The sequence below is a fragment of the Geotrypetes seraphini genome, chromosome 8 (genome assembly GCF_902459505.1).
Source record: "Geotrypetes seraphini chromosome 8, aGeoSer1.1, whole genome shotgun sequence".
Taxonomy (NCBI): Eukaryota; Metazoa; Chordata; class Amphibia; order Gymnophiona; family Dermophiidae; genus Geotrypetes; species Geotrypetes seraphini.
In genome coordinates this window covers 116058449-116083698 of record NC_047091.1, presented here as the reverse complement: position 1 = coordinate 116083698, position 25250 = coordinate 116058449, and the positions used below count along the sequence as shown (strand labels likewise).

The 25250-nt window shown below is 46.8% G+C and overlaps 1 protein-coding gene across 4 annotated transcripts in view; it reads right to left on the bottom strand.

Annotated features, from left to right (window-relative positions):
• The window catches only part of LOC117364739, a 296082-nt gene that overhangs the window by 124987 nt on the left and 145845 nt on the right, over positions 1–25250 (bottom strand). For 3 of the 4 annotated variants that reach the window (XM_033954287.1, XM_033954286.1, XM_033954285.1), the window contains exon 4: positions 18405–18548. The exons of the other annotated variant lie outside the window; for it this stretch is intronic. In XM_033954287.1, the coding sequence (XP_033810178.1) occupies positions 18405–18548 (144 nt within the window). The remainder of the gene's footprint in view (positions 1–18404; positions 18549–25250) is intronic. 4 annotated transcript variants of the gene reach the window in all.

Below are 25250 nucleotides of genomic sequence, written 5' to 3'. Positions count from 1 at the left end.
TTTTATTAAAGTGTAAAAAGAAACAATTCTGTACAATTTTATTTTATTAAAGTGTAAAAAGAAAAAATATTCTGTACAATTATCATTTTATAAACACATATACAGAGCATGGATCAACAAAAACCCCGTCTCCCCTCCCCTATCAAGAAAACTGAATAAGCCAAATTACTATAGAATGTTGCACAGAAAAAAATCATGCTAATAGAATACCACAGTCACACATGACAGGGATAATGTTAGGAGTGCAACTAGGGCAACTGCCCCCTGGTCAGACAGCCCTAAGACAGCTGGAAGCTAGACAAGTACAGCCTGGGCTTTGCAGTCCCCAGTTATGTCTAACATCAGCTCTAGCAGAATACATATTTCAAATCTGATCTATTCTAATCACAAAAAGCACAGTTACTTACCGTAACAGGTGTTATCCAGGGACAGCAGGCATATATTCTCACATGTGGGTGACGTCATCTACGGAGCCCCGGCGCGGACAGCTTTTCAAGCAAACTTGATAGAAGTTTCAAGTTTGCACACTGCACCACGCATGTGCGTGCCTTCTCGCCCACTAGAGGGCGCATCCCACCTCGTGGTCCTCAGTTCCATAACTAGCAAGGAAGCCATCCCCGGGGAGGCGGGCGGGTTGTGAGAATATATGCCTGCTGTCCCTGGATAACACCTGTTACGGTAAGTAACTGTGCTTTATCCCAGGACAAGCAGGCATGATATTCTCACATGTGGGTGACCTCCAAGCCAACCAAAAAAGGGTAGGTGGGAGGATGGCAATTTATGAAAACAGGTTACGTAACACCGACTGGCCAAACCGGCCATCGTTTCTGGACAAGGTGTCCAGACAGTAATGAGAGGTGAATGTATGAACCGAAGACCAAGTGGCAGCCTTACATATGTCCTCCATCGGGGTGGATCGGAGGAAAGCTATCGAAGCTGCCATCGCTCGGACCTTGTGCCCCGTGACTCGACCCGGGGGAGGAAGGCCAGCCTGAGCGTAGCAAAAGGAAATGCAAGCGGCCAACCAGTTAGACAGAGTGCGCTTGGAAACTGGGTGCCCTAATCGATTGGGATCGAAGGACAAAAACAATTGAGGAACCTTCCGATGAGGCCTGGTGCGTTGAAGATAAAATGCCAACGCCCTCTTACAGTCAAGCGTGTGAAGCGCCGTCTCGCCTGGATGGGAGTGGGGCTTCGGGAAGAACACAGGAAGGACAATGGACTGATTGAGGTGGAAGTCAGAAACAACTTTAGGTACAAACTTAGGATGGGTGCGGAGGACCACCTTGTCGTGATGAAAGACAGTGAAAGGAGGGTCCGCAACCAAGGCTTGCAACTCCCCGATCCGCCTGGCGGAGGTGAGGGCAATTAGAAACACCGCCTTCCAAGTCAGAAATTTCAAGAGGGACTTGTTAAGTGGCTCAAACGGGGGTTTCATCAGTTGAGCCAGGACCACATTCAAATTCCACACGACGGGCGGAGGCTTAAGAGGGGGACAAACCCTGAGTAACCCCTTCATGAAGCGTGTCACCAAGGGATGGAGTGACAGAAGGCGTCCATCCAGAGGTTGGTGGAAAGCAGAAATCGCACTGAGATGAACCCGCACCGAAGTGGTTTTCAAGCCGGAGCGCGACAAATGAAACAAATATTCTAAAACCGAGGATACCGGCACTGATACCGGATCCAGGTGAAAAGACGAGCACCAGGTGGAAAACCTGGTCCATTTCTGCGCATAGCAAAGCCTCGTCGAGATCTTGCGGGAGGCTTCCAACACCTCCTTCACCGATTGAGACAGGTCCGGAGGAGTCAGGGAACAAGAAACCAGGCTGTCAGGTGCAATGACTGCAGATTGGGATGTAACATGGATCCTTGACTCTGAGACAGCAGAGAAGGAGAGACAGGCAGGGGGAGAGGCTCCCTGGCACTGAGTTGGAGCAGCAGGGAGAACCAGTGCTGACGCGGCCACCGAGGTGCTATGAGAATCATCGTGGCCGAGGACGATTTTAGGTGTACCAACGTTCGCATGATCAGAGGGAACGGAGGGAATGCATACAGGAACCTCCCTTCCCAGTCGAGTAGGAAGGCATCCGCTTCCAGACGGTCCTGCGAGTACATCCGAGAACAATATAGTGGTAGTTTGTGTGTCTCCGGAGAGGCAAACAGATCCACCTGTGGCGTTCCCCAGCGAGCGAAAACCTCGCGTAGAACTGCTGAGTGTAGAGTCCACTCGTGCGGTTGCAGAAGTCGACTCAGTTTGTCCGCCAGGCAATTCCGTTCTCCTTGGATGTAGACCGCCCGGAGGAAGATGTTCCGGGAGGCCGCCCACTCCCAGAGGCGAAGAGCCTCGGAGCAGAGGGGCCATGACCCCGTTCCTCCCTGCTTGTTCACATAATACATTGCCACCTGATTGTCCGTGCGGACGAGGACCACCTGGTCCTGCAATATGTGAACGAAGGCTCGAAGTGCTAGGAAGATGGCCCGCAGCTCTAGCACGTTGATATGACACTGACGGTCTTCTGCCGACCACAGGCCCTGCGTGCGAAGACCGTCGAGATGGGCTCCCCACGCGTACTCCGAGGAGTCCGTGGTCAGGACCTTGCGAAAAGGCGGAGTGCGGAACAATAGCCCCATGGACAGATTTGAAGAGTCTGTCCACCAACGCAGCGATTTCCGCAAGGGCGGAGTCACCGAAATGAGGCGAGACACCGGGTCGCACTCCTGACGCCACTGGGACGCGAGGGTCCACTGAGGGATCCTCAGATGTAGCCTCGCAAACGGCGTGACATGTACCGTCGAGGCCATATGGCCCAGCAGCATCATCATGCGCTTGGCCGACACCCTCGATAGTTGAGAGACCTGGCGGCTCATCCGTACCAAGGCTTCCAACCGCTGGGTCGGCAGGTAGGAGCGTAGGCGCACCGTGTCCAGCACCGCACCTATGAATTGAAGAGACTGCGACGGCCTCAACTGAGACTTTGGAAAGTTTATCTCGAACCCGAGAGTTTGCAGGAAGGTAATAGACTGTCGGGTCGCTGAGATAACCCCCTCCCTGGTCGGGGCTTTGATGAGCCAATCGTCCAGGTAAGGGAACACGTGGAGTCCCCGTGACCTGAGGGCTGCAGCAACCACCACCATGCACTTCGTGAATACTCGTGGGGACGCGGCCAGGCCGAAGGGCAGTACCCTGTACTGGAGGTGGAGGTCCCCCACCTGGAATCGTAAGAATCTTCGACAGGCGGGGTGCACCGGAACATGGGTGTATGCTTCCTTCAGGTCGAGGGAGCACATCCAGTCCCCTTCCTCCAAGAGGGGATACAGAACCGGGAGAGATAGCATTCGAAACTTCTCCCGGGCCAGGAATTTGTTGAGCTTCCTGAGGTCCAATATGGGGCGCAGGTCCCCGGTCTTTTTTGGGACCAAAAAGTAGCGGGAGTAAAACCCCGTACCCCACTGGTCCTTGGGGACCGGCTCGACCGCCCGAAGCTTCAAGAGGGCTTTGGCTTCGGTTATAAGGGTCGGCAGCTGCGAACGGTTGCAGGGGACTAGACTCGGGGGACTGTCCGGCGGCGAGGACACAAAGTTGAGCGAGTAGCCCTCGGAGACGATCCGGAGCACCCAAGCGTCTGAGGTAATCCCGGTCCATGCCTCCCGGAAGGACCGGAGACGGCCCCCGATAGGAAGGGGTTCCTGTGAAAGTGCGGAGGGGAACCCGCCCCGTCCGCTCAGCCCGTCAAAAGGAAGGCGCTGGCTTAGAAGGGCCCTGCGCCGGGGCTTGGGTTTGTCCCCCTCTGCCTCGTTGAGACGGACGTCTCGGAGGCGGTCTCGAGAAAGCCGGGGTCGACTTCTGAGGGTATCGGCGCGGCGGAGGCCGAAAGGGTTTCTGAGGCGGGGGCCTAGGTTTGGGGCGGACCAGGGATGCTAGAGAGCGCTCCTGTTCCGACAAGCGTTTGGTCGCCGCATCCAACGACTCGTCGAATAACTCGGACCCCACACAAGGCAAGTCTGCCAGGCGTTCCTGCAGGTTTGGGTCCATGTCGAGGGTGCGAAGCCAGGCCAAGCGGCGCATGGCCACCGCGAGGGCCGACACCCTCGAAACCAGCTCAAAGGCGTCGTACACTGCATGGAATAGGTACAACCGCAATTGAGACAGGTTGGACATAAACTTGTCGAATCCTGCTCTTTGGGAGTCCGGTAACGAGTTTCGATATTGAGGAAGATCCTTCACCATACCCCGCAAATAGGAGGAAAAGGTGAAGGCGTAATTTAGAACCCTGGTGGCCATCAGGGAATTTGAATAGAGGCGACGGCCAAACTTGTCCAGGGTCCGCCCTTCCCTGCCTGGTGGAACCGTCGCAGAAACCCGTGAGGGCTGTGATTTTTTAAGAGCTGACTCCACCAGAAGGGACTGGTGTGAGAGCTGCGCCTTATCGAACCCTTTAGGAGGAATCGTTCTATACTTCGATTCCATTTTTGAAGGTACAGACGTGACTGTAAGAGGGTTTGACAAGTTCTTCAGCCAGGTCTGCAGAAGGACGCTGTTGAGAGGGAGTCTAGGCACCTCTCTAGGAGGAGTGGGGAGGTCCTGTTCCTCCAAAAATTCTTTGGAATACCGAGAACATACCATCTGGTCAATCCCCAGGGCTTGGGCCATGTCCTGAACGAAGGATGAAAATGAGGACGGCCTAGCCTGGGGAGACGGGGTTCTCGACCGCCCCAACGAGGAGAGGGGGGAGGCCTCATGGGAATAATGAGGATCCCTAACCGATCCCGAATCCCAGGATCCCCTCTCGAGGACCCTCGAGGGGGAAGGGGAAGTTGTCCTCCTCGCAGAGCCCTTGGGTGAGGACCCCGGGGTTCGTGGGACACTTTCCCGTTTCCTCGGCGAGGCGGCCCGGGAAGACTTCCCACGAGGTGAGCGGAGGAGCCTCGGATTGTCGAGGCGCAACTCCGACACCTGCAGCGCCTCGCCCCCGAACGACGAGGAACGGTCGCGCCGAGGCGAGCCTCGAGGTCGCTTAGACTTCCTCGATCGACGCCCTGTTCGAGGTCGCGTCGAGGGCGAGGCGTGTCTGGAAGACCCGGAGGAAGAGGAGGAAAGACGGCGCACTCTGCGCAACTTTTCTTTGGGCCTTACACTCCGCTCAGGGGGTTCCCCCGAGGTCGAGGTCCGGGGCGGGGCCGGGACCGAGGTGAATGGGGTCACTGTACCCGAGACCGAGGTCGCCGAGGTCGGGGCTCCCGCGGTCGAGGGGGCCGAGGCCGGGGCCTCCGAGACCGAAGGCGCTCCGGCCGAGGTCGAGGCCGCCGGGGCCGCAGCACGCTGCAACACTTCCAGGGCTCCCGATAGCTCCGATGAGATCAGAGCTCGGAGGAGATCCTGGAAGGCCGGAATCCCCACGAAGGTGGGGAGTTCCGAGTCCGGGGCACACTCCCTGGAGGGCGACCTCGGTCTCGAGTATTCCCTCGGGGTGTGCGGAGTCGAGGTCCGATGCGGGGCCGGGGTCGACCCACCCGCTTTGGCCTGACTCGAGGATGGCTTCTTTGCTGAAGGGGATGGAACAGAGGACTTACCCGAAGCTTGCTTTACTGACGACGCCTTCGAGGATGAGGGTCGGGGCGAGGCCGAGGCCCCTGAGGACGCCGAGGCCGAGGTCAAGGCCGGGGCCGAAGCCGGGGCCGACGTCGAGGCCTTAGGCGGCGCGTCGACGGCGAACAAATCCGCCATTCTGGCCTTGCGGCGACGTAGGGCCCTGTTTTGGAAGGTAGAGCAGCGATCACACGACTCTGTCGGATGTTCGGGCCCCAGACAGACAATGCACCACCGGTGAGGGTCAGTGATGGAAAGCAACCTCTCGCACCGGCTGCACTTTTTGAATCCCGTAACAGGACGGGACATCCACGAAGAAAAAGAAGAAGGCCGGGAACGTACCGACGTCCCCGGCCACGGCTTCCGGGAGCCCCCGGAGCCAGACGAAAACGAAATACTTTTTTTTTTTTTTTTTTTGAAAAGAACCGAAAAGAAAAAAGCAGTACCGCGAACTAATTCGATGGAAAAATAAACTAAACGCGGCAGCTAGAAGGCAAAAACACTGGAGCTCAGATCCACAGGGCTTTCTTGCTCCGCGGAAAAATTTGAACTGAGGACCACGAGGTGGGATGCGCCCTCTAGTGGGCGAGAAGGCACGCACATGCGTGGTGCAGTGTGCAAACTTGAAACTTCTATCAAGTTTGCTTGAAAAGCTGTCCGCGCCGGGGCTCCGTAGATGACGTCACCCACATGTGAGAATATCATGCCTGCTTGTCCTGGGATAATAGAAAATAAAATTATTTTTCTACCTTTTGTTGTCTCATCATTTTATTCTTCAAATCATGCTGGTCTCTGTTTTCTTTTGTCGTCTTAACTCACTTGCCAGGATCTCCTGACCATTTGACATTTCTTCTTTCTCCATCCTCACCATCCATCTCTGTGTATGTATTGTTCCCCATGTTCAGCATCTCCCTTTTCTATGTCTCCTGTCTGGTCCCTTTCTAGTACAGTAAAACCTTGGATTGCAAGTAACTTGGTATGCAAGTGTTTTGCAAGACAAGCAAAACATTTTATAAAATTTTAACTTGATAAACAAGCAAGGTTTTACAATACAAGTACACACAGCAGTGGTGCCCAAAAGGTCGATCGCGGAGCCCATCCCGGGCTCCGTGATAGACTTGCGTTGCCTTCACATTATACCTGCAGAAGCTTTGGGCCGATCAGCCTGAAGAGGAATGCTGATCAGCCCAATGCTTCTGCATCTGGAAGCAGGGAGAGTTTGGGGCAGGGGTAGTTTGGGGCATGTTCCCCAATGGCAGTGGCAGTGGCTTGGAGGAGGCCAGGGAGACAGAAAGAAAAGGGGGCAGGCAGGGAGACAGAAAGAAAGGGGGCATGGAGAGAGAGAGAGAAGGGGGCAGGGAGACAGAAAGAACGAAGGTGGGCAGGGAGAAAGAAAGAAAGGGGGCAAGGAAAGAGGAAGAAAAAGTTAGTGGAGGGAATGAGGTCTGGAGGAGAGGAAGCATACAGTAGGCTGAAAGAAGGAAGAAGGAAAAATTATGTTCTTACCTGTTAATTTTCTTTCCTTTAGACGCAGCAGATGAATCCAGAGACCAATGGGATGTAGCAAAGCAATCCTCAATCTGGGTGGGAAGCAAACGCCGCCTCCGCAACAACCGAAGCACTAAACGCATCTACCGCATGCATCTCCACATCCACCCAGTAATGCTGAGAGAAAGCACTCTCGGAAGACCAAGTAGCCGCGAGACAAAACTCCGCCAAGGAAAAAACCTCTGGACCGAGTCCAAGAAGTAGCCATCGCTCTGGCGGAATGGTCATGAAGTTCTTTCGCCAACTGCTTCCCTGCCATCAAGCAAGTGTAAAGAATGTCCTTCTGGACCCATCGAGCGATGGAGGCTTTGGACGCCGCCATATGTTTGAGGCGTCCCATGAAGAATACAAAAAGGTGATCTAAACAACTAAAAGTTGTTAGAAACTTAGCTCGCGGAGAACGCTACGCACTTTCAAAAAATGCAGTGAATAAAAGCACGTCTCCCCATTTCTCCTCCCAGGAAGAAGTAAGGAAAAGTGAGAGTGTCATAAAAGAAAGGATGACACCTCCTTAGAAATAAATTGTGGTACCGTCCGAACTGACACCCCAGATTTTGTAAATCAGAAATAGGAATCCCCGCCAAACAAGGCCTGCAACTCAGAAAACCGCCAAGCTGAAGCCATGGCCACAAGAAACCCCGTGTTCAAGGACACAGCCCTTTAGAGTCTCAAAAGACAAGGATGAAATGAAGCCATCAGTAAACTGCGAAGAAGTACCTTAAGACTGTACTCCGGACAGGGCTTTCTAAGAGGTGTACGAATATACCGTACTCCGTTTAGAAACTGAACTACATGAAGCTGAGAAGTAATCAAAGAGCAATATAACTAGCCCTTGTAACAAGCTAAGAATGGCACTTGAAGCTGAAGGGAATTGAACGCTAAGCCCTTGGCAATACACTTGTGCCAAAAAAGAACGCTGGAAAGGTGCAAATGTTGAGAAGTACCCAAGAAAGGAAAAACCTCCAAAAGGAAGCAGAAGCCACAGGTGAAGACGTCTGTATCACCTGGATAAGAGAAGAAATAACCTGCTTCGCATAACCCTTACACGCCAGCCATGACTTTTCAAAAGCTAGGGTCGCAATACCAAAGTAGTACGAATATCCATGTTGATCGGACCCTAGGTGAGCAAATCCAGAGATACCAGGAAACTCAACAGTCCGGCTGTCGAAAGACTCATAAGATCCGCATAACAAGGATAGTGCAGCCAATCCAGAGATTCTACAAATACTGTGCCCTGAAAGCGAGCTTGAGATGGCAAATCCAAGCCATCATCAAAAAGGGAAAAACACTGAAAAAAGAGAAACCAGAGGCAAGAAAGAAGCCACACTGCTACCCCCTCTGACTCCCACTCCCTGTGCCCGCCGAAGAAGCTAGGAAGCTTAGAATTTTGAGACGAGGCCATGAGGTCTAGTTCCAGGAGATCTCACTTCCATAAAAGGAGCTGGAACGCCTGAGCCAAAATTCTCAATATCCAGGATGGAGAAGATTTCACTAGTACTAACATTTACACTTTCTAGAGCGTACACAGCGCTGTACACTGTAACATACAATAAATGGGCCATGCACAGATTTCGGAGAGAAAGTCTATCCAAACTCTTTTCCTGACCCATAAAATGATCTGCCAACAGAAGAGGAAGACGAGGGTCCACCCATTGAAGTAGAACCACCACTTTACCTGCCAACTTAGTACATCATCTATTGCCCAGGCTGTAGAGAAATATCCCCATCATAATACTGACTGAAAAGACCTTCAGCATCATTCCGGAAGAATGGCCTGAAGCTCCAGAAACAATAGCCTGACCATGCTCCAGAGTAGAAGAATGAACAAGTACTGAGTTGCCTCTTAAGACCAGACTCCTGGAGCTGAGGATGGAAGGCACCGAGCCCCCCAACCCGACAGCCCAGGATGTTTGGTGGCCATGAGCTAGTCCAGCAAAGACCAAGACATGCCTTTGAAAAGAGAAATCTCGCTGAGCCACCAAATCAGACAGAGGGATGCTTGAGGAGCCTACCAAATAATTGGAGCCCTGAGATACCGGGAACCACCGGAACAAAAGCAACTGCTGTAGCGTTAAAATGGGAAAGCAAGCCGAAGTTTCCAGTGGAGTCAGCAACATGGATCCTAGAACCTGTACAGAATCCCATACTCTTGGTCATGGTGACCAAAGAAGAATGCAAACCTGAGACTGTGACCCAAAGCCCTAGTCTCTGGGAAGAAACACATTTCTCTCCTATATGAATAAAAATATCTCCCCGATATACCTATAAATAGTACAGGAGAAAAGAGCGCTGTGCAAATTCAAAGATTCACGTCCAAAGAACTGAGGAAAAGAAACCACCCTTTTCGTGTCAGTCAAATGGCCCAACTGGAAGACGTCTGAATCAAGCAGTCAGTCAAGAAAAAATTAGGTGAATCGCCTGGTAGTGCCAAAATAGTACCACTGCCCACATTTTCTAAAATGTTCGTGAAGCCTAGGGTAGGCAAAATGGCATGTGCCAAAACCGAAAGCGCTGCTCCAAGAGAGGCAAGTAAACCTAGTACAGATTCGGAGTCCATAGTGAAAATGTAAATATTCTCCCAGTTTTTCTGCAGAAATGTGTAACCCTGAGAAACTAATTCAGCAGAATGGGATCCAGCCTGCCCAATGCCCCCGTCTTGGACACCATGCAGTAAGTGGAACAACGTCCCTTAGTTCCTGAAGAACTACAAGAACTGCCCTGAGGACCAGTAGCACTTAAAAGGGAAACACAAAACATAGACTCCAAGAACGAACCGGAAACCTGAGGAGGATGCAAAGTTGCATGCATCCTGAAAAATGTTCACAGCCCCCTCACTGAAATTATAGCATTTTCTCCCTCATGAGAAAGCCTGAAGAGTCATTGGAAGTAGTTAAGATCCCCTCAGAATAAAGTGCAGAAGGTCAGGGAACGGCAGGAGGAGAACTGTAGGATCTGTAAGAAGAAATAAATTCTCCTAGGGAAAATCAAGTTTTGCAATGTAAAGAGGAATATACTGGAACCATGAAAACAGTACTAACTCCATGCAACGTGAGCGAAATATGTATGTCCTTTAAAGTGAATACGTATTAGATGCAATCAAGATGCTGCATCTACCGCCCCGTGGATAACAACAGCATCCTTACAGGTATCAGACAAAGCTCACATCGCTGAGAGCTTCAGGGATGAGGCTAACCGCCACATAGCGCGCGCTCCTCCGCGGGTTTGATAGAATAGATAACTGGCTCCTGGTTAGAAGAAGCTGCACAGCCTTTCCTGTCTGGTTGGGGGGTCCGTCTAGCATGTGCCATGAGAAGATGGCGACAGGAGAAACCAGCGTGATAAGCAAGGAAATCTGAAGTCCAGGCCCTCTCAGAAATAGAGAAAGAGAGTCCTGGCCGCAGGAAGATGCAAAGTGTCATTATGCCCATAAAGATAGCCCGAACTTGGAAACTGTTAGTACTACCTTTAGGCATATATATCCTATGCCACTACTAGACACATGCAGCGCAGCACAGATGCCCAAATAAGAAGGACAATTACCAACAGACAAAGGCTCAATCTGCAGGGACCCCAAGAGAGACAAAGAGATACCTGTGTGAAATACAGGGCACTATCTTACTGCTGATCTCACTGTGCCGTGAGTTGCCGTATGTTGACCCAGTCCGGAGACAAACTGAGACTGGGTGACCTAGCACAGGTCAGAGTCTCTCTGGTAATCCCCTTGAGTGCTAACCCCAGAGTCCGATTAAACTAGCAGCTTCCTTCAAGGGAATACAGCAGGAACACAGACATAGACATATAAATCTGCCCAAGCTTGTCCCAAAGCTGGTGAAACACGTACAACTTGTCTGAACCGGAAAGGAGAGAAGCCGCGGCATACCCTGACCAAAGTCAGCTGGAAATAAACTACCGGAACGCTGCAGCTCTCCCGTTATCGCCGGAGATCCAAGCGCACGCCTGATTCTCGCTGACAGGTGGCTGCTGCAACAACGCTCCTAGAAACAGTCAGATTCAAGCCCCGCAAAATTTACCCTGCCGAGGCCTGCATAGAAATAAAATCCGACTCGGGGAATAACCAGAACGGTGCGGTGCTTCCCACAGCACCAGAAAAACATGTCCCATCTCATGCACGCTGCTATTAACCGGCACCTGCACAATCAGCTGCACATGGCCGTGACAAACACCGACGAAAAAGAGCCTCAGAATAAACAGGACTACTACTGCTGCACTGAAACCCAACAAGGAGAACACGTGCGAGCATGAAATCGCACTGCTACTGCCGCGGAAACCAAGCACGTGCATGCAAAGGGCGGGAAAGTCCCGGCACCCTCAACAGATTTCTAGTCATAAAACTTAGCCTCAATAAAATATCCATGCCTTAAACATACGTTGACCGAACCCACAGTACTAAGACTCCCAAACAGAACCTGAAATTCAAACAACAGTAAAACACACATACATACTCACAAGCTTGTTGTTGGGGCCGGTTGCAGCCAGTTAGAGCTGGATGTGCAGCACTAACAGAGCAGAATGTAGCAACTGTGGTCTCCTTTTTTTTTTTTTTTTTTTTAACAGAGAGGGAAAAGAAGAAAAAATTGAGACCCAGTCAGACCTTCTAGCAATGGAGGGAGGGTGAGGCAGTGACCTGGGGGGGGGGGGGGGCAGGTGTAATCCCTAAAGCCAGCACCGTTCAGCCACCCCTGTCTCACTGAAGAGAAAATCTCAACAGGAGAAATAGCATTGCCAGCTCACTGAAGAGAAAACCTCAACAGGAGAAACAGAATGGCAGTCTCACTGAAGAGAAACCTCAACAGGAGAAAATAAAATTCCAATCACAGCCAGAATCCAAGAGGTATTCGAATTGCAACCATCACCTGCTGGGAGATAGAGCATACTGGAGATACAGGAGGAGTGCCAACCAATAGGACCACCTGTTAATCAGTTTCTCTATTTCCGCCTGCTGGTAGATGTGTGCTATCCCATTGGTCTCTGGATTCATCTGCTGCTATTGCTAAGGAAATATTGGATGCACAGTCAGAAGAAGAAAGTGTAACCAGAGACTCATGAAATCACCAGACAACAAAGGTAGGAAAAATGATTTTATTTTAAATTTAGTGATCAAAATGCGTCCATTTTGAGAATTTATATCTGCTGTCTGTATTTTGCACTATGGCCCCCTTTTACTAAACCACAATAGCGGGTTTTAGCGCAGGGAGCCTATGAGCATCGAGAGCAGCGTGGGACACTCAGCGCAGCTCCCTGCGCTAAAAACTGCTATCGCAGTTTAGTAAAAAGTGAGGGGGGTATATTTGTCTATTTTTGTATAATTGTTACTGAGGTGACACTGCATAGAGTCATCTACCTTGACCTCAAAAACCCGGAATATAAATAATTAACATTTTCTCTGCGTACAGTGTGCTTTGTGTGTTTTAAAAAAAATTTTTATTGTTGGTAGATCATTTTGACTTGGTCATTTTAAAACTAGCTCGCAAGTCAAAAAAGTGTGGGCACCCCTGATAAACAGTATACACACATCTCTCTCTGACACTGCAGGAGTGTATTGATTGTTCTAAACAAGATCTTGCGATACAAGTACGTACAATATTTTGCATTAAAGTTTTTGGGTTGTGAAATGAATCGTCTGAGTTTCCATTATTTCTTATGAGAAAATTTGCTATGATATACGAGTGTTTTGGATTACAAGCATGTTTTCGAAATGAATTATGCTCGTAAACCAAGGTTTTACTGTATTTCCCCTGTGCCCATCATCTCACCATTCTATGATTCCCTCCCCCCTGTGTACAGTATCACTCCTCTATATTCCTATGCTCCCCCTAAGTCCAGCATCTTCCTTCTGCGTTGTTCTCCCCCTATCTAGCCATCTTCCCTCTCTATCCATTTGCCCTCCCATGTCTAGTATTACCCCTCTATGTCCATATACCACCCCCATGCAACATTCCCTTTTGTCCCTGCTCCTATGCTCCCATCCATACCCACCATCTACCCTCTTTTTGTTTATCTCTGTGTCCAGCTTCTCCCCTCTCTTACACCAATGTGACTCTCACACTCTTTTTCCTCCCTCACACCACTATGTTCAATATTTCACTCATTCTTCCTTCATCCCCTTGGTTCAGCTTCTCTTTCCCTTTACTTCTCTCTCTTCCTCCCTGCAGATCCTGCACCTCTCTCCCTTCCCTTAATCCCCTCCCCTTAGCACCCAGGTGTGGATCTGTCACCTCTCCCTTCCCTCCAGCTCCAGTTCACTCACCACATGGGTCCAGCACCTCTTTCCCCAATCCCCAGACCAAATCCAGCATACCTCTCTCTCTTCCCTTCAACTCCAGCCAGTCCATCAACCCAAGCAACCCCCTCCCCCATTCACAGGTGCATCAGCAGCCCCCTCCCTCTCTATTGTGGGTCCAATAGCCCTTCTTCCTCGCTTCCGATCGCGGGTCCAATATCCCTCCTCCCTTGTTCCCGATTATGGGTCGAAACCGGCAAAAAAACCCAAAAACCCTGCAACTTCCCTGGGTTGGCCCCTTTGCGCTTCCCACCCTCTTAGAAACTTCGTCAATGAAGAGGCAACATTACAGGCCTGCTCTGGGACCTTTCTCTGGATCCCTCCTGTAACTGTAAGGAGGATTCAGCTGGAAGAAAGTCCCAGAGTAGGCCTGCAATGTTGCCTTCTGTGTCGATGAAGCTTCTAAGAGGCTGGTAGGCCCAGGGCAGGAGGTGCAAGGTTTTTTTAGGGGGAGTTGCCAGTTTTGGCCCACGATCATGATCGAGGGAGGGGGCTGTTGGACCCCCCAATAGGGAGAGAAGGAGGATGTCAGGCCCACAATCACGAGGGAGCTGCTGGCCAAGAGGGGTAGGGAGGGAGGGAACACGCAGCAGATACTTTACTGCAGGGACAAGGCCATTTACTGCTTCACAGGGCAGTGAAAAGCCTTGTTCCCATACCCACGGCTAACAGCCAATTTTTTCCCCATTCCTGTGAGTTTGCTGCAGTAAGCTACAGCTTACCGCGGGAAACAGTCCCCATGCCATTCTCTACTTCTGACACCCTCAACCCAATTCAGCAGAGAAGTCCCTAAGAAGCTGCTGCCTGCAAACATCAGGTCCTGCTGCACCAGAACATAAATAGACATACTGAGTCAAACAAATGGTCCTTCTAGCCCAGTATCCTGTTTCTACAATGGCATAACCAAGTCACAAGTATCTGGCAGAAACCCAAATAGCAACATATGCTACTGATCTGAGGGAAAGCAGTGGCTTCACCTGTATGTCTCAACAGCAGACCATGAACTTTTTCTCCAGAAACTTTTTTAAACCCAGCTACTCTAACCACTGTTACAAAATCCTCTTATCAAAGAGTTCCAGTGTTTAACTATTCTTTGAATGAAAAAATATTTGCTACTATTTGTTTTAAATAGTAACCTCATTGAGTGTCCTTTAATACTTGTAATTTTTGATAGTGTAGAAAAAAAACCCATGAATTCACTTTTGCCTGTTCTATACCACTCAGGATTTTGTAGACCTCAATCATATCTCAACCTCAGCAGTCTCATTTCAAAGCCCTAACCTCTAATCTTTCCTCACAGGAAAGAAGTTCCATCCCTTTATCATTGTGGTCGCTCTTCTTTGAAACATAGAACGGTCCATCCAGTCTGCCCATCCGCAGCAGCCACTAAGAGATTCCATGTGCCTGTTCTATGCTTTCTTGAATTTAGACCGTCTCTACCAGGAGACTATTCCACACATCTACCACCCTTTCTGCAAGCAAAAAAAAAAAAAAAAAGTATTTCCTTAGATCAGTGTTCTTCAACCTTTTTACACCTTTGGACCGGCAGAAATAAAAGAATTATTTTGTGGACCGGCAAACTACTAAGACTGAAATTTAAAAAACCCGTTTCCGCCTCGTCTCTGCGAGCTTGGTCCCCACAAACCATCTGATCCCATACACACAAGCCTCAGTTATGATTTTATATTGAATGTATTTTATTAAAGTATAAAAAGAAACAATATTCTGTACAAATGTCATTTTATAAATACAAATAATATAGAGCAAGGATCAAAACCCCCTCCCCTCCCCTTCACATATATCCCCTCTACTATCAAGAAAACTGAATAAGCCAAATTATTACAGAATGCTACACAGAAATATTATGCTAACAGAATACCGCAGTCACACATGATAGGAATAGTGTTAGGAGTGCAACTAGGGTAAATGCCCCCTAGTCAGAGAGAGCCCTAAGCTAGCTGGAAGCTAAAGAAGCACACTGCCTGGGCTTTGCAGTCCCCAGTTATGTCTAACACTAGCTCCAGCAGGATATAGTTCAAATCTGATATATTCTAATCACAAAATAGAAATAAAATTATTTTTTCTACCTTTTGTTGTCTCTGGTTTCTGCTTTCTGCTTTCATCTTCTTTTCACTCTCTTCCTTCCAGCGTTTGCCCTCTCTGTCTCTTCAATCCAGCATCTGCCCCTCCATCCACTGTCTGCCCTCTTCCCTTTCCATATGGTATCTGTCTTCTTTCTATGCCCCTCTCCCCTTTTTACATGATTCATTCCAGCTTCACTGCTCTCTTCATTTTTCTCTCTCCTACACCAGATCTAACATCTTTGTCCCTCTCTGCTTATTTCTCTGCTGATCCCTTCCCAGCATCAATCTCTCTACTTTCCCATTTCTGTCTCTCCCCTTTCCCTCATCTAATCTCTCCATTCCATCCTGACCCCTTCCCCTCCTCTAATCTCCCTGCCAGCTGTTTCCTTCCTTTTTTCCTTTTCCCTTCCCTCCTCCCCCTATCCAGCAGTAACTCTCTTCCCCTTCCCTTTCCCTCCTCCCCTCCCAGCATCTCTCCCGTCCAGGTCCAGTAGCAGCTGTTCCGTTTTTTCCCTTGTCCAGCAGCTTCCCTGCCTCCTTTCCCTTCTCCCTTCCTTCAGGTCCAGCAGCAGCTGTCCCTTTTTTTCCCCTTGTCCAGCAGCTTCCCAGCCTCCAACAGTGGCTTTCTACCCTCCCAGCAGCTCTCTGTACTTGCCAGTGCAGCGATTCACTAAGGTAGCCCTGGGTCCTTTGATGGGTCACGCCACCTCTGAGGAAAGAGGAAGTTGCATCATCAGAGGCGGGCTGTGACTCAGCAAAAGCCCCAAGTCTGCCGAAATGAATCGCTGCGCTGGCAAGTACCAAGAGCTGCTGGAAGGGAAGAAAGTCACTGTCGGAGGCAGGAAATTGCAGACTGGCAGAAATCGCGGACCAGCAGAAAACTGCAACTCTTCGATCTTGCCAGCCCTGTGCTGACCAGCAGGAAATTTCTGTGGACCGGCACAAGTCCACGGACCGGCGGTTGAAGAACACTGCCTTAGATTGCCTCCTGAGCATATCACCTCAACTTCATCCTATGCCCTCTCATTCCAGAGTTCCCTTTCAAAACTCGTCTCAAGCACTTTTATGCCATGTAGGTATTTAAACATCTCTATCATACCTCCCCCCCTTTTCTTCCAAAGTATACATATTAAGATCTTTAAGCCTGTCCCCATACTCCTTATGATGAAAACCACCAATCATTTAGTAGCCTTCCTCTACAGACTCAATCCTATTTATATCTTTTTGAAGGTGTGGTCTCCAGAACTGTACACATTATAAATGAGTTCTCACCAGCGTCTTATACAGGGGCATCAGTATCACCTTTTTCTTATTGGCCATTCCTCTTCCTATGCATCCTAACATCCTTTTAGCTTTTGTCGTCGCCTTTTCAACCTGTTTGGACACCATAAGATCAACATATACTATCACACTCAAGTCTCAGTCCCTCTTTCTAATTCTGCTATATCTTTTTGGGGGAAAAAGTGACCAGAAATGAACATGGTACTCAAGGTGAGGTCACCCCATGGAGCCAAACATGTTGCTCACCTACTGGAAACAGAGAGAAAGACTATCCAGCTCAACTGCATCACCTATTGTGAAAGAATTGAGCATGGGATAGAAGTTTTCTGCCACTTGCTAGTAGAAAGACATAAGCCTGGGCTGGGCTGGGCTGATGAGGTAGAAATGACATTAAAAAAAAAAAAGGGACTAGCTTCTGGTTCAGGTTCAGCTCTAATGCAGTTCTACTGCAGAAAGTTTTATTTAATTCTTAGGATATGCAAATTTCCAGTGATGATTTAAAGACTATGGGCTCCTTTTACAAAGCCATGGTAGAAGTTTCTTCCATGGGCTGGTGAAGCAAATGCTTTGATGCTCTTAGGAATTCTATGAGCATCGGAAGCATTTACGTCACTGTGGTAAAAACCTCTACCGCAACTTTGTTAAAGCCAGCACATGTTTTTGGTCAGGAGTATAAACAGTGCAAGTTCTCAAGTTTAAAATAATGGCTAGATGCATCTGCAAACATAAAACAAGGAGAGATGTGTGAAGCTTCAGTTCCTTCATGTGGACAGAAATTGGCACAAGGTTATAACAGTGGTTGCATGAATTTCAGGTAATGTGCCAGCTAGTAACTACAGCCATTAACCAATAGCAAGGCAACTTTAAAAATTATTGATAATATCACAATGTACTCTAACTTCCCTGAGATTTCAGCCAAACTGACCCGTTTCCCCAAAAGAAAGTAAAAAAAAAAAGAAAAAAAAGATTCTAAGTGCCTGGGGCTTTAAGGGCTCAGCAAAAGAGGTCTCTTGGCACTCCTCTATCCGAGACACAAATCTGCTTAAAACTGGATGAACAATTCAAACATTAATAGGGGAGGGTACAAAGATACACAACAATCTTCTTACAAATACCAGTTTTTCTATAATAAAGAACTAAAACAGAACTAATTTGAAGAGTATGGTTACACTGAAAACCAAACCATTTGTGGCCATCAAAAGTCAAAGCTGAAAAACATTGAGATAGAAAAGGCAAAATTATAAGGTATAAATGCACACTCAATTGTACATAAGAATTGCCATACTGGATCAGACCAAAGGGCCATCTAACCCAGCCTCCTGTTTCCAACAGTAGTCAATCCAGGTCACAAGTACCTGGCAGGAATCCCAAACATAACAAGATTCCAAGCTATTTACCCCAGGGAGAAGCGGTGGCTTTCCCCATTTATACATTTTTCTAGTAGCCGTAACCCCAATACACACAACTTTTGGTTTTGAGAAGCTATCACTCAACAATCAAAGGGAAACATTCCTGCTAAGAATGCTTTTCTTTCATCCTTACATAAAATGAGAAAGATACAAGAAACGAGCCCAGTATGCAATACCCAGCAATCTTGGTCTACCTTCATTGGCCTTGCAGACACTTGGTTTTGGTTGTGACTCAGGAAAAGTCAGCAGGTTTCTTAAATTGGCTCCGGTCTGGGCAAATTTGTAAGTGGAGCCTCTTCTGACAGACGTTAACTGCTGGATCTGTCCTTGCTCTGAACCTGGTGGAAAGGAAGATTTTTTTTTTATTTCTCTCCTTGAAACTTTCTTTAAAAGCAGCAGAACCAACATATTTTACTTAAGGCCACAAACATGGATTTCTGGGGAAATTTTGATCTTACCTGCTCATTTTCTTTCCTTGAGTACAACCAGACCAGTCCAGACACATAGATTTTGCCTTCCGCTACCAGCAGATAAAGAGCCTGAGAGCTTAAGGAGCCTGACCCTTATAGAGCACTGTGCATCCTGAAGCAGCTCAGAATTCATGTACCTGAGCCATAAATTAAGCTCCTTCAAGGCAGAGGAGGGGCTGTTCCAGACCTTACTGGAGACATTCCCATATCCAAGATATACCTATAACCAGCAAAACAATAAACATACATAGAAATTAACTAAAAACTCTATCTAGCCAGAATTACTAGCTTCAACTTACAGAACAGGACCCTGGACTGGTCAAACTCAAGAACAGAAAGTTAGCAGGTGACCAAATTTCCTCTACCTTTTCACCCCACCACACCAGTCCAGACGCATGGGATATACAGAAGCATCCCTTTAAATTGGGACGGAAGCAGCCAGATCCAAAAACGTTCAAAACATCCAACTGTAATGCTTCATGAAGGAGTGTAGGAATGCCAAAATGGCTGCCCTGCAAATTACAAGAGACATGTCATGCATCTCAGCCCAGACTGAAAGGGCCATAAGCCCACAGGGGACTATGCTACTTAAGCCAAGGAAATTGTCTTCTTGAGCGGATGCACAATAGTGGACTTTGATGCCGAATCTCATTTCTTTGTACCACCAAACAAGATAAACAATGGTAGGACCTTTGAATGATGTTCATCACCTCCAGGTATTGAAGCTGAATGCTGTGCACGTCTATCCAATAGAGAGATTGAAAGTCCCTTTGACAATCATCCTTCCAGGAGGAAGGAAGAGACATCACCTCACATGAAAGACTGTCACTAACTTGGGTAAAAAGTACAGAACTGTACAAAGAGATTTACTTCCATAAACCAAATAAAGGTTTTTCTATAAGATAAGCTGTGTAGCTCTAAAGTATGTCTTGCCAAACAGAATGCAACCAGAAACACCACCTTAAGGATTAAGTCCTTAAATGAGGTTCAAAGAGAGTGGCTGACGAGGCCCAGAGCACAGAACCAAGGTCAGGGCCAAGAACTAACATCTGCACAGGGAATCGGAGAAACATCACCCCCTTAAAGAACTGTATCACAACTGGGTGCACCAATACACATACTCTACAGACATCCCTAATAGCAAATCACTATTTGTACTCACGGTGACTCAATGACAAAGCTGTTTTTCAGGCCATCCTACACAAAGGACAAAATGAAGGCCACTGTGCTCCACACCAGGCTTCAAATATCTTCCAAAGTTTGAGATAAGCTAAGGAGGTGCACCTGCAGAAGGGTCGCAATCGCCTCATGTGAGTAGCCCTTGAACTTTAACCAAGGGAAAAGCTATAACACAAAAGTGATATGGGTCGTCCAGGCTTATCAGATCCTGTGACAGAAGGCCTTAAAAATGGAAACCTTAGGTCCTCTCCCTACCTTGAACCTGACTAGGTCTACTTACCAAGGTCACTGACCAAATCAGGAGCTATGAACTGTCAGACCCAAGTGAACTCAATATTCTGCAGTATAAGTGATGTTAGTGGCCACAGCAAGAACAGATTGGACCCCTGTCAAAGGCCATAGCTCATTTCATTTCTTGACACTTATTCCACATTATCCAAAATAGATTTAGTTCAATGTAGCTTACATCTGAAACAATGAAGACAGTTATAACAGAAATACAATTAAAGTTGAGCTACAAGATATAATTAAGAAATCCCACTCTTCTCCGACTGAAGAAATGCAGGACTTTCACATTCTGTCTCGTGGTAATCACATCCATTAACTGGCTTGCTTTACCAGGTCACAGTGAGAGCAAAGACCTCCTTCACCAATTTCCACTCTCATGGATCCAGAGTGGCAACTTGGGTAATCAGGCAGTATGTGCTGTTGAAGATGTCCAGTAGATAAGCCTCCAGCAACTACACTGAGCAATCTCCAATCCCACCTTAGGACTCAGTGTCCCCTTGGCAGCTCTCATATGCCACCATCATGGCACTGTCAAAAACACCTAGACAGTTCTACCATAAACCAGATCACACATGCATGATCAAGGCAATTTATCGACCGCTTGGATTCAACTGCTGACCACAGTTCGACCTAACAATGCATCCCCTCCTGAAAGACTTGTATTGGTCATGGCAATAATCCACTCTGGGTCTTTGAAGTTCCACACCCTTTGACAAGATCCATTAGTCTAGGCACCGTGCCAGGCTATCTCTGGCATCAAGTAGCAACCGAAGTCTGGCTCTGTACTCCTCCGACCAGTACCCTAGGAGCAACCCTGCAGAGGTCTTACATGAACCCAAATCCACGGAACCATGGCCACCATGCTCAAGAGTGCAGATAGTGAGGGGGCAATGCCCCACACATGGGACTAACAAACCTCACGCCTACATCTAAGGCCTATAGATTCTGATCACCATTAGAAATTCTCTTCCTGATAGGGTACTGAACCAAGCCCTGAGATATTCTAAAACTCTTGGCAAAATTGACACTCAAACCTCAGGAGCAATTGAATTACTTATGTCATGACCACTCAGCTCTCTGAAGCCAACTTAACTCTGATGAGTCAGTCATCCAGGTAAGGATGCACCAGAATACCTTCCCTGTATAAGGCCACCACTATCATAACATGACCTTCAAAGAAGACCTAGCAACAGCTCCAACAACAAGTACCTATCAAGCTCCAAAACAATTATGAAGTTGAATTTCTGAACTCAAAACTTGATAAGGTTGTTACTTTGGTTAGCTACACCTAAAAAGACTAAAAGTATGGTTTTAATAGACAGGATATTGTGGGTTCACCTTCAGTAATTCAAATGGTAAGCTCTCCTTTCACTTAGGTATCTAAGATGAAAATTTTGGGCATTAGTCTTGAAGAATTTTTGTTTAAATCTTCCATCTCCTATATTTACAGAAAGTGCTTCTTTAAATTGTACATGAGTCGGTCAGTCTTAAATATGGAAGCATTAAGAAGGACTGTGACTCTTACCACTGTTATAAGTAACTTAGATTACTGTAATGCATTTTGAAGAGATCAGAGCTTTGTCATAATCAGTTGTTACAAAACATGGCTATTAGACTACTTAAGGTTATTAGACTACATTATGAATCACGTTATGCTGTTACTAAAGGAAGAACACTGGCTGAATGTCTCTCAGGATTACTTTTAAAGATTTTAACATTAATACATAAAATTTACTTTTCGGGAATGCTTGTCTAATTAGCTAGATAACACCAAACTCCATATGTAGAACTCTACACTCAATCCAATAAAATCTATTGGCGATACCTTCATATAGTTACGTTTATTTTGAAAATATTAGAAGTTCAATTTTTAGCGTTACTTATCCACTATCTGGAACCACCTCATAACATACTCACAGACAGAAATGTTATATCATTTTAGAAAAAAATTGAAGGCCTTCCTTTTGAGAACACCTTTGACATTTGTTAATGATTGGGGCAGCCGATTTCAGTTGAGCAGGCAACGGAATTCTGAGAATATTTTAATATTTTATATTTTTCCCTACCTCTTATTTTGCCCTATTGCATATTTTATCTATCTATGAGTTATTTTGATTTGTAATACCTATGCTGTAAACCACTATGATGGATTTCTCATATGGTGGTAGTATTTCTAATAAAATAAAATAAGCTAAAGTCTGGAAATGGTAGTGCTAACTCAACAGCATAAAGCAGAGGCACTTTTGATTCTCCTTCTTGACTAGGACAGATACAAGGCTGTGAGAACTTTTACCTGCCTTATAACCAAAATGCAGAATTCCTATTCATGAGGGACTGTCAAGGCTTGGCTGACTTTCAAGTCTATACTAAATGGAAGTCCCTCTTATACCTCAGCACTAGGACCACAGATCTTTGCAGGAGTCATTACTCCAATGTGCTACAGCTAGCCATTTTCTGGCCAGCACGACAGGAGGAAACCATAAAGGCATTGATGATAGGCTGTAACCTTTCCCTACCACCTCAAGGAACAACTTGTCCAATGTAATCTGTGCCCAATTCTCTTGGTAACAAGTTAGCTATCTGCTCATATGGGAAGGCAGTTCCAAAACCTCCACTGCCACATCCTGTAAAGGTTCCAAGTTAGAAAATGACATGGGGACGTTTGTCCCTATCCTATCCCTATAGACTCTTTCTTCATTGTACAAGCATCCAGCACTATGATTTTATATTTAAGTCTTTTTAAAGTATAAGGGACAATATTTGGTACAACTGTTATAAATCACAAATAGAGCTTTCCATTTCAATATGGGTTTCGTATAACCTTCCCAAAGATTCAGTTGTCTATGTTTTTACATCATCTAGGAAGGTAATTGGATTGCCTTTCAGACATAGGTGAAGAGAACTTAAAACTGTGTAGTGGATGAACAGGAAAATAAATGTCTAAATGCTGGAAATGCTCCTTGATGCTTGAGCAGCTAGGCACATGACAGAAGGATGTTGCAGATGGTAGGAATTTGATCAGCAGACAAGACTTTTGCTGTCACATCAAAGGCAGACAAGAAACAAATGATGCCATTTAACAGTAGTTCATTTAAATTCACTGCAGCTTCTACAGTTTTTTTTTAATCATTGAATTCAGTTGTCAATTGTCTAATATGTGTTAAGTTTTTTTACAAATTGAAACTAGTCTCAAGTTTAAAAGAATGACATGGGGACAAAGTTTGTCCTTGTCCCCACGGGCTCTGTCCCTGTTTCCATAAGCTCTGCCTCAGTCCCTGCCCTTTGTTATTCTCTAGGCCTTAGCACTCCCAGCACCTGTGGCTCTTCTCCCTTCCTATAAGGAGACTAAGATAAAATGAGCATTGAGTAGCTGCAAAAGGTCAAAAGGCATGAATATTATTCAAAACACTATCCCAGAAGCCCAGAACCGATATTCCACCTATTAAAGGTAGGTCAGATGATGGCCAATGTGGTTAAAAAGTGAGGTGAAGGAAGGTAGTAAGACCTAAAAGAACATCCTTCAGAAAATGAAAGGAATATCCAACTGAAGATACTAGGAAACAGCATAAGGCAAGTCAAATGCAAAGCGGCAATAAGGAAGGCAAAGAGACTATGAAAAGAAGATTGTACTGGAGGACACAAAATCTTTTTTAGGTATATTAGAAGCAAGAAGTTAGTAGCTAGTAAAAGTATCAGTTGGAATGCTAAATGACTAAAGGGTATTTAAGGGCAACTCAGAGAAGACAAGGCCAGAGAAGAGACTAAATGAATTTTTTGCTTCACTCTTCACTGAGGAAGATACCAGTACCAGAAATGGTATTCAATGATGATGAGTCAGAGGTACAGAAACATATCTGGAAATCTGGAAAACATAATAGTGCAATCTGAAAAATTAAGAGTAGCAAATCACCTGAACCGGATGGTATACATCCCAGAATACTGACAGAACTAAAAATTGAACTTGCAGAGCTATTGTTAGTAATATGTAATTTATCTTTAAAACTGAGCATGATACTGGAAGATTCAGGGTATCCAACTGTAATGTCAATTTTTAAAAAGCATTCCAGGTGGTGTCCAAGGAAACTCATAGACCTGTGAGCCCAATGCCAGTGCCAAATATGGTAGAGACTATTATTATAAAGAACAAAATTACTTAACATATACATAGGCATTGATTAATGAAGCAAAGCTAGCATGGATTCAATCACGGGAAATCCTGCCTTGACAATCTGCTAAATTTCTTTGAACAGGTGAACAAATGTGGATAAAGGCGAGTCGGCTGATTGCGTATCTGGATTTTCAAAAAGCATTTGACAAAGTACCTCAAGAAAGATGCCTGAGGAAATTAGGAAAGTCATGGAACAGGAGGCAGTGCTCTATTGTGGGTCTGACCTCGGTACCAGGTGCTGATAATTAAATGCATCATTGATCACCTTGATGGACCCGGACTGATGAGGACCAGCCAGCACGGTTTCAGCAAAGGTAGATCTTGTTTGACGAACTTGCTGCACTTCTTTGAAGGAGTAAACAGGCAGATAGACAAGGGCGACCCGGTCGACATTGTATATCTAGATTTTCAGAAGGCGTTAGACAAGGTTCCATATAAACGAATAATTAGGAAAATTGCAAGCCATGGAATCAAGGGTGAAATACTCATGTGGACTGAAAACTGGCTGGAGCATAGGAAACAAAGAGTGGGGGTAAATGGACAATACTCGGACTGGAAAAGCGTCAAAAGTGGGGTGTCGCAGGGCTCTGTACTTGGACCCGTGCTCTTCAACATCTTTATAAACGATCTGGACATTGGTACGATAAGTGAGGTGATTAAATTTAGAAACATAGAAGATGACGGCAGAAAAGGGCTACAGCCCATCAAGTCTGCCCACTCTGCTTACCCACCCCCTGTCTATGCCCTAATGACCCAATTTTCTTATCTTGACCCTCGTAGGGATCCCACATGGGTATCCCATTTATTCTCAAAGTCTGGCACGCTGTCTGCCTCGATCACCTGCACTGGAAGCTTGTTCCAATGATCAACCACTCTCTCTGTGATGAAATACTTTCTGGTGTCGCCATGAAATTTTCCGCCCCTGAGTTTGAGCG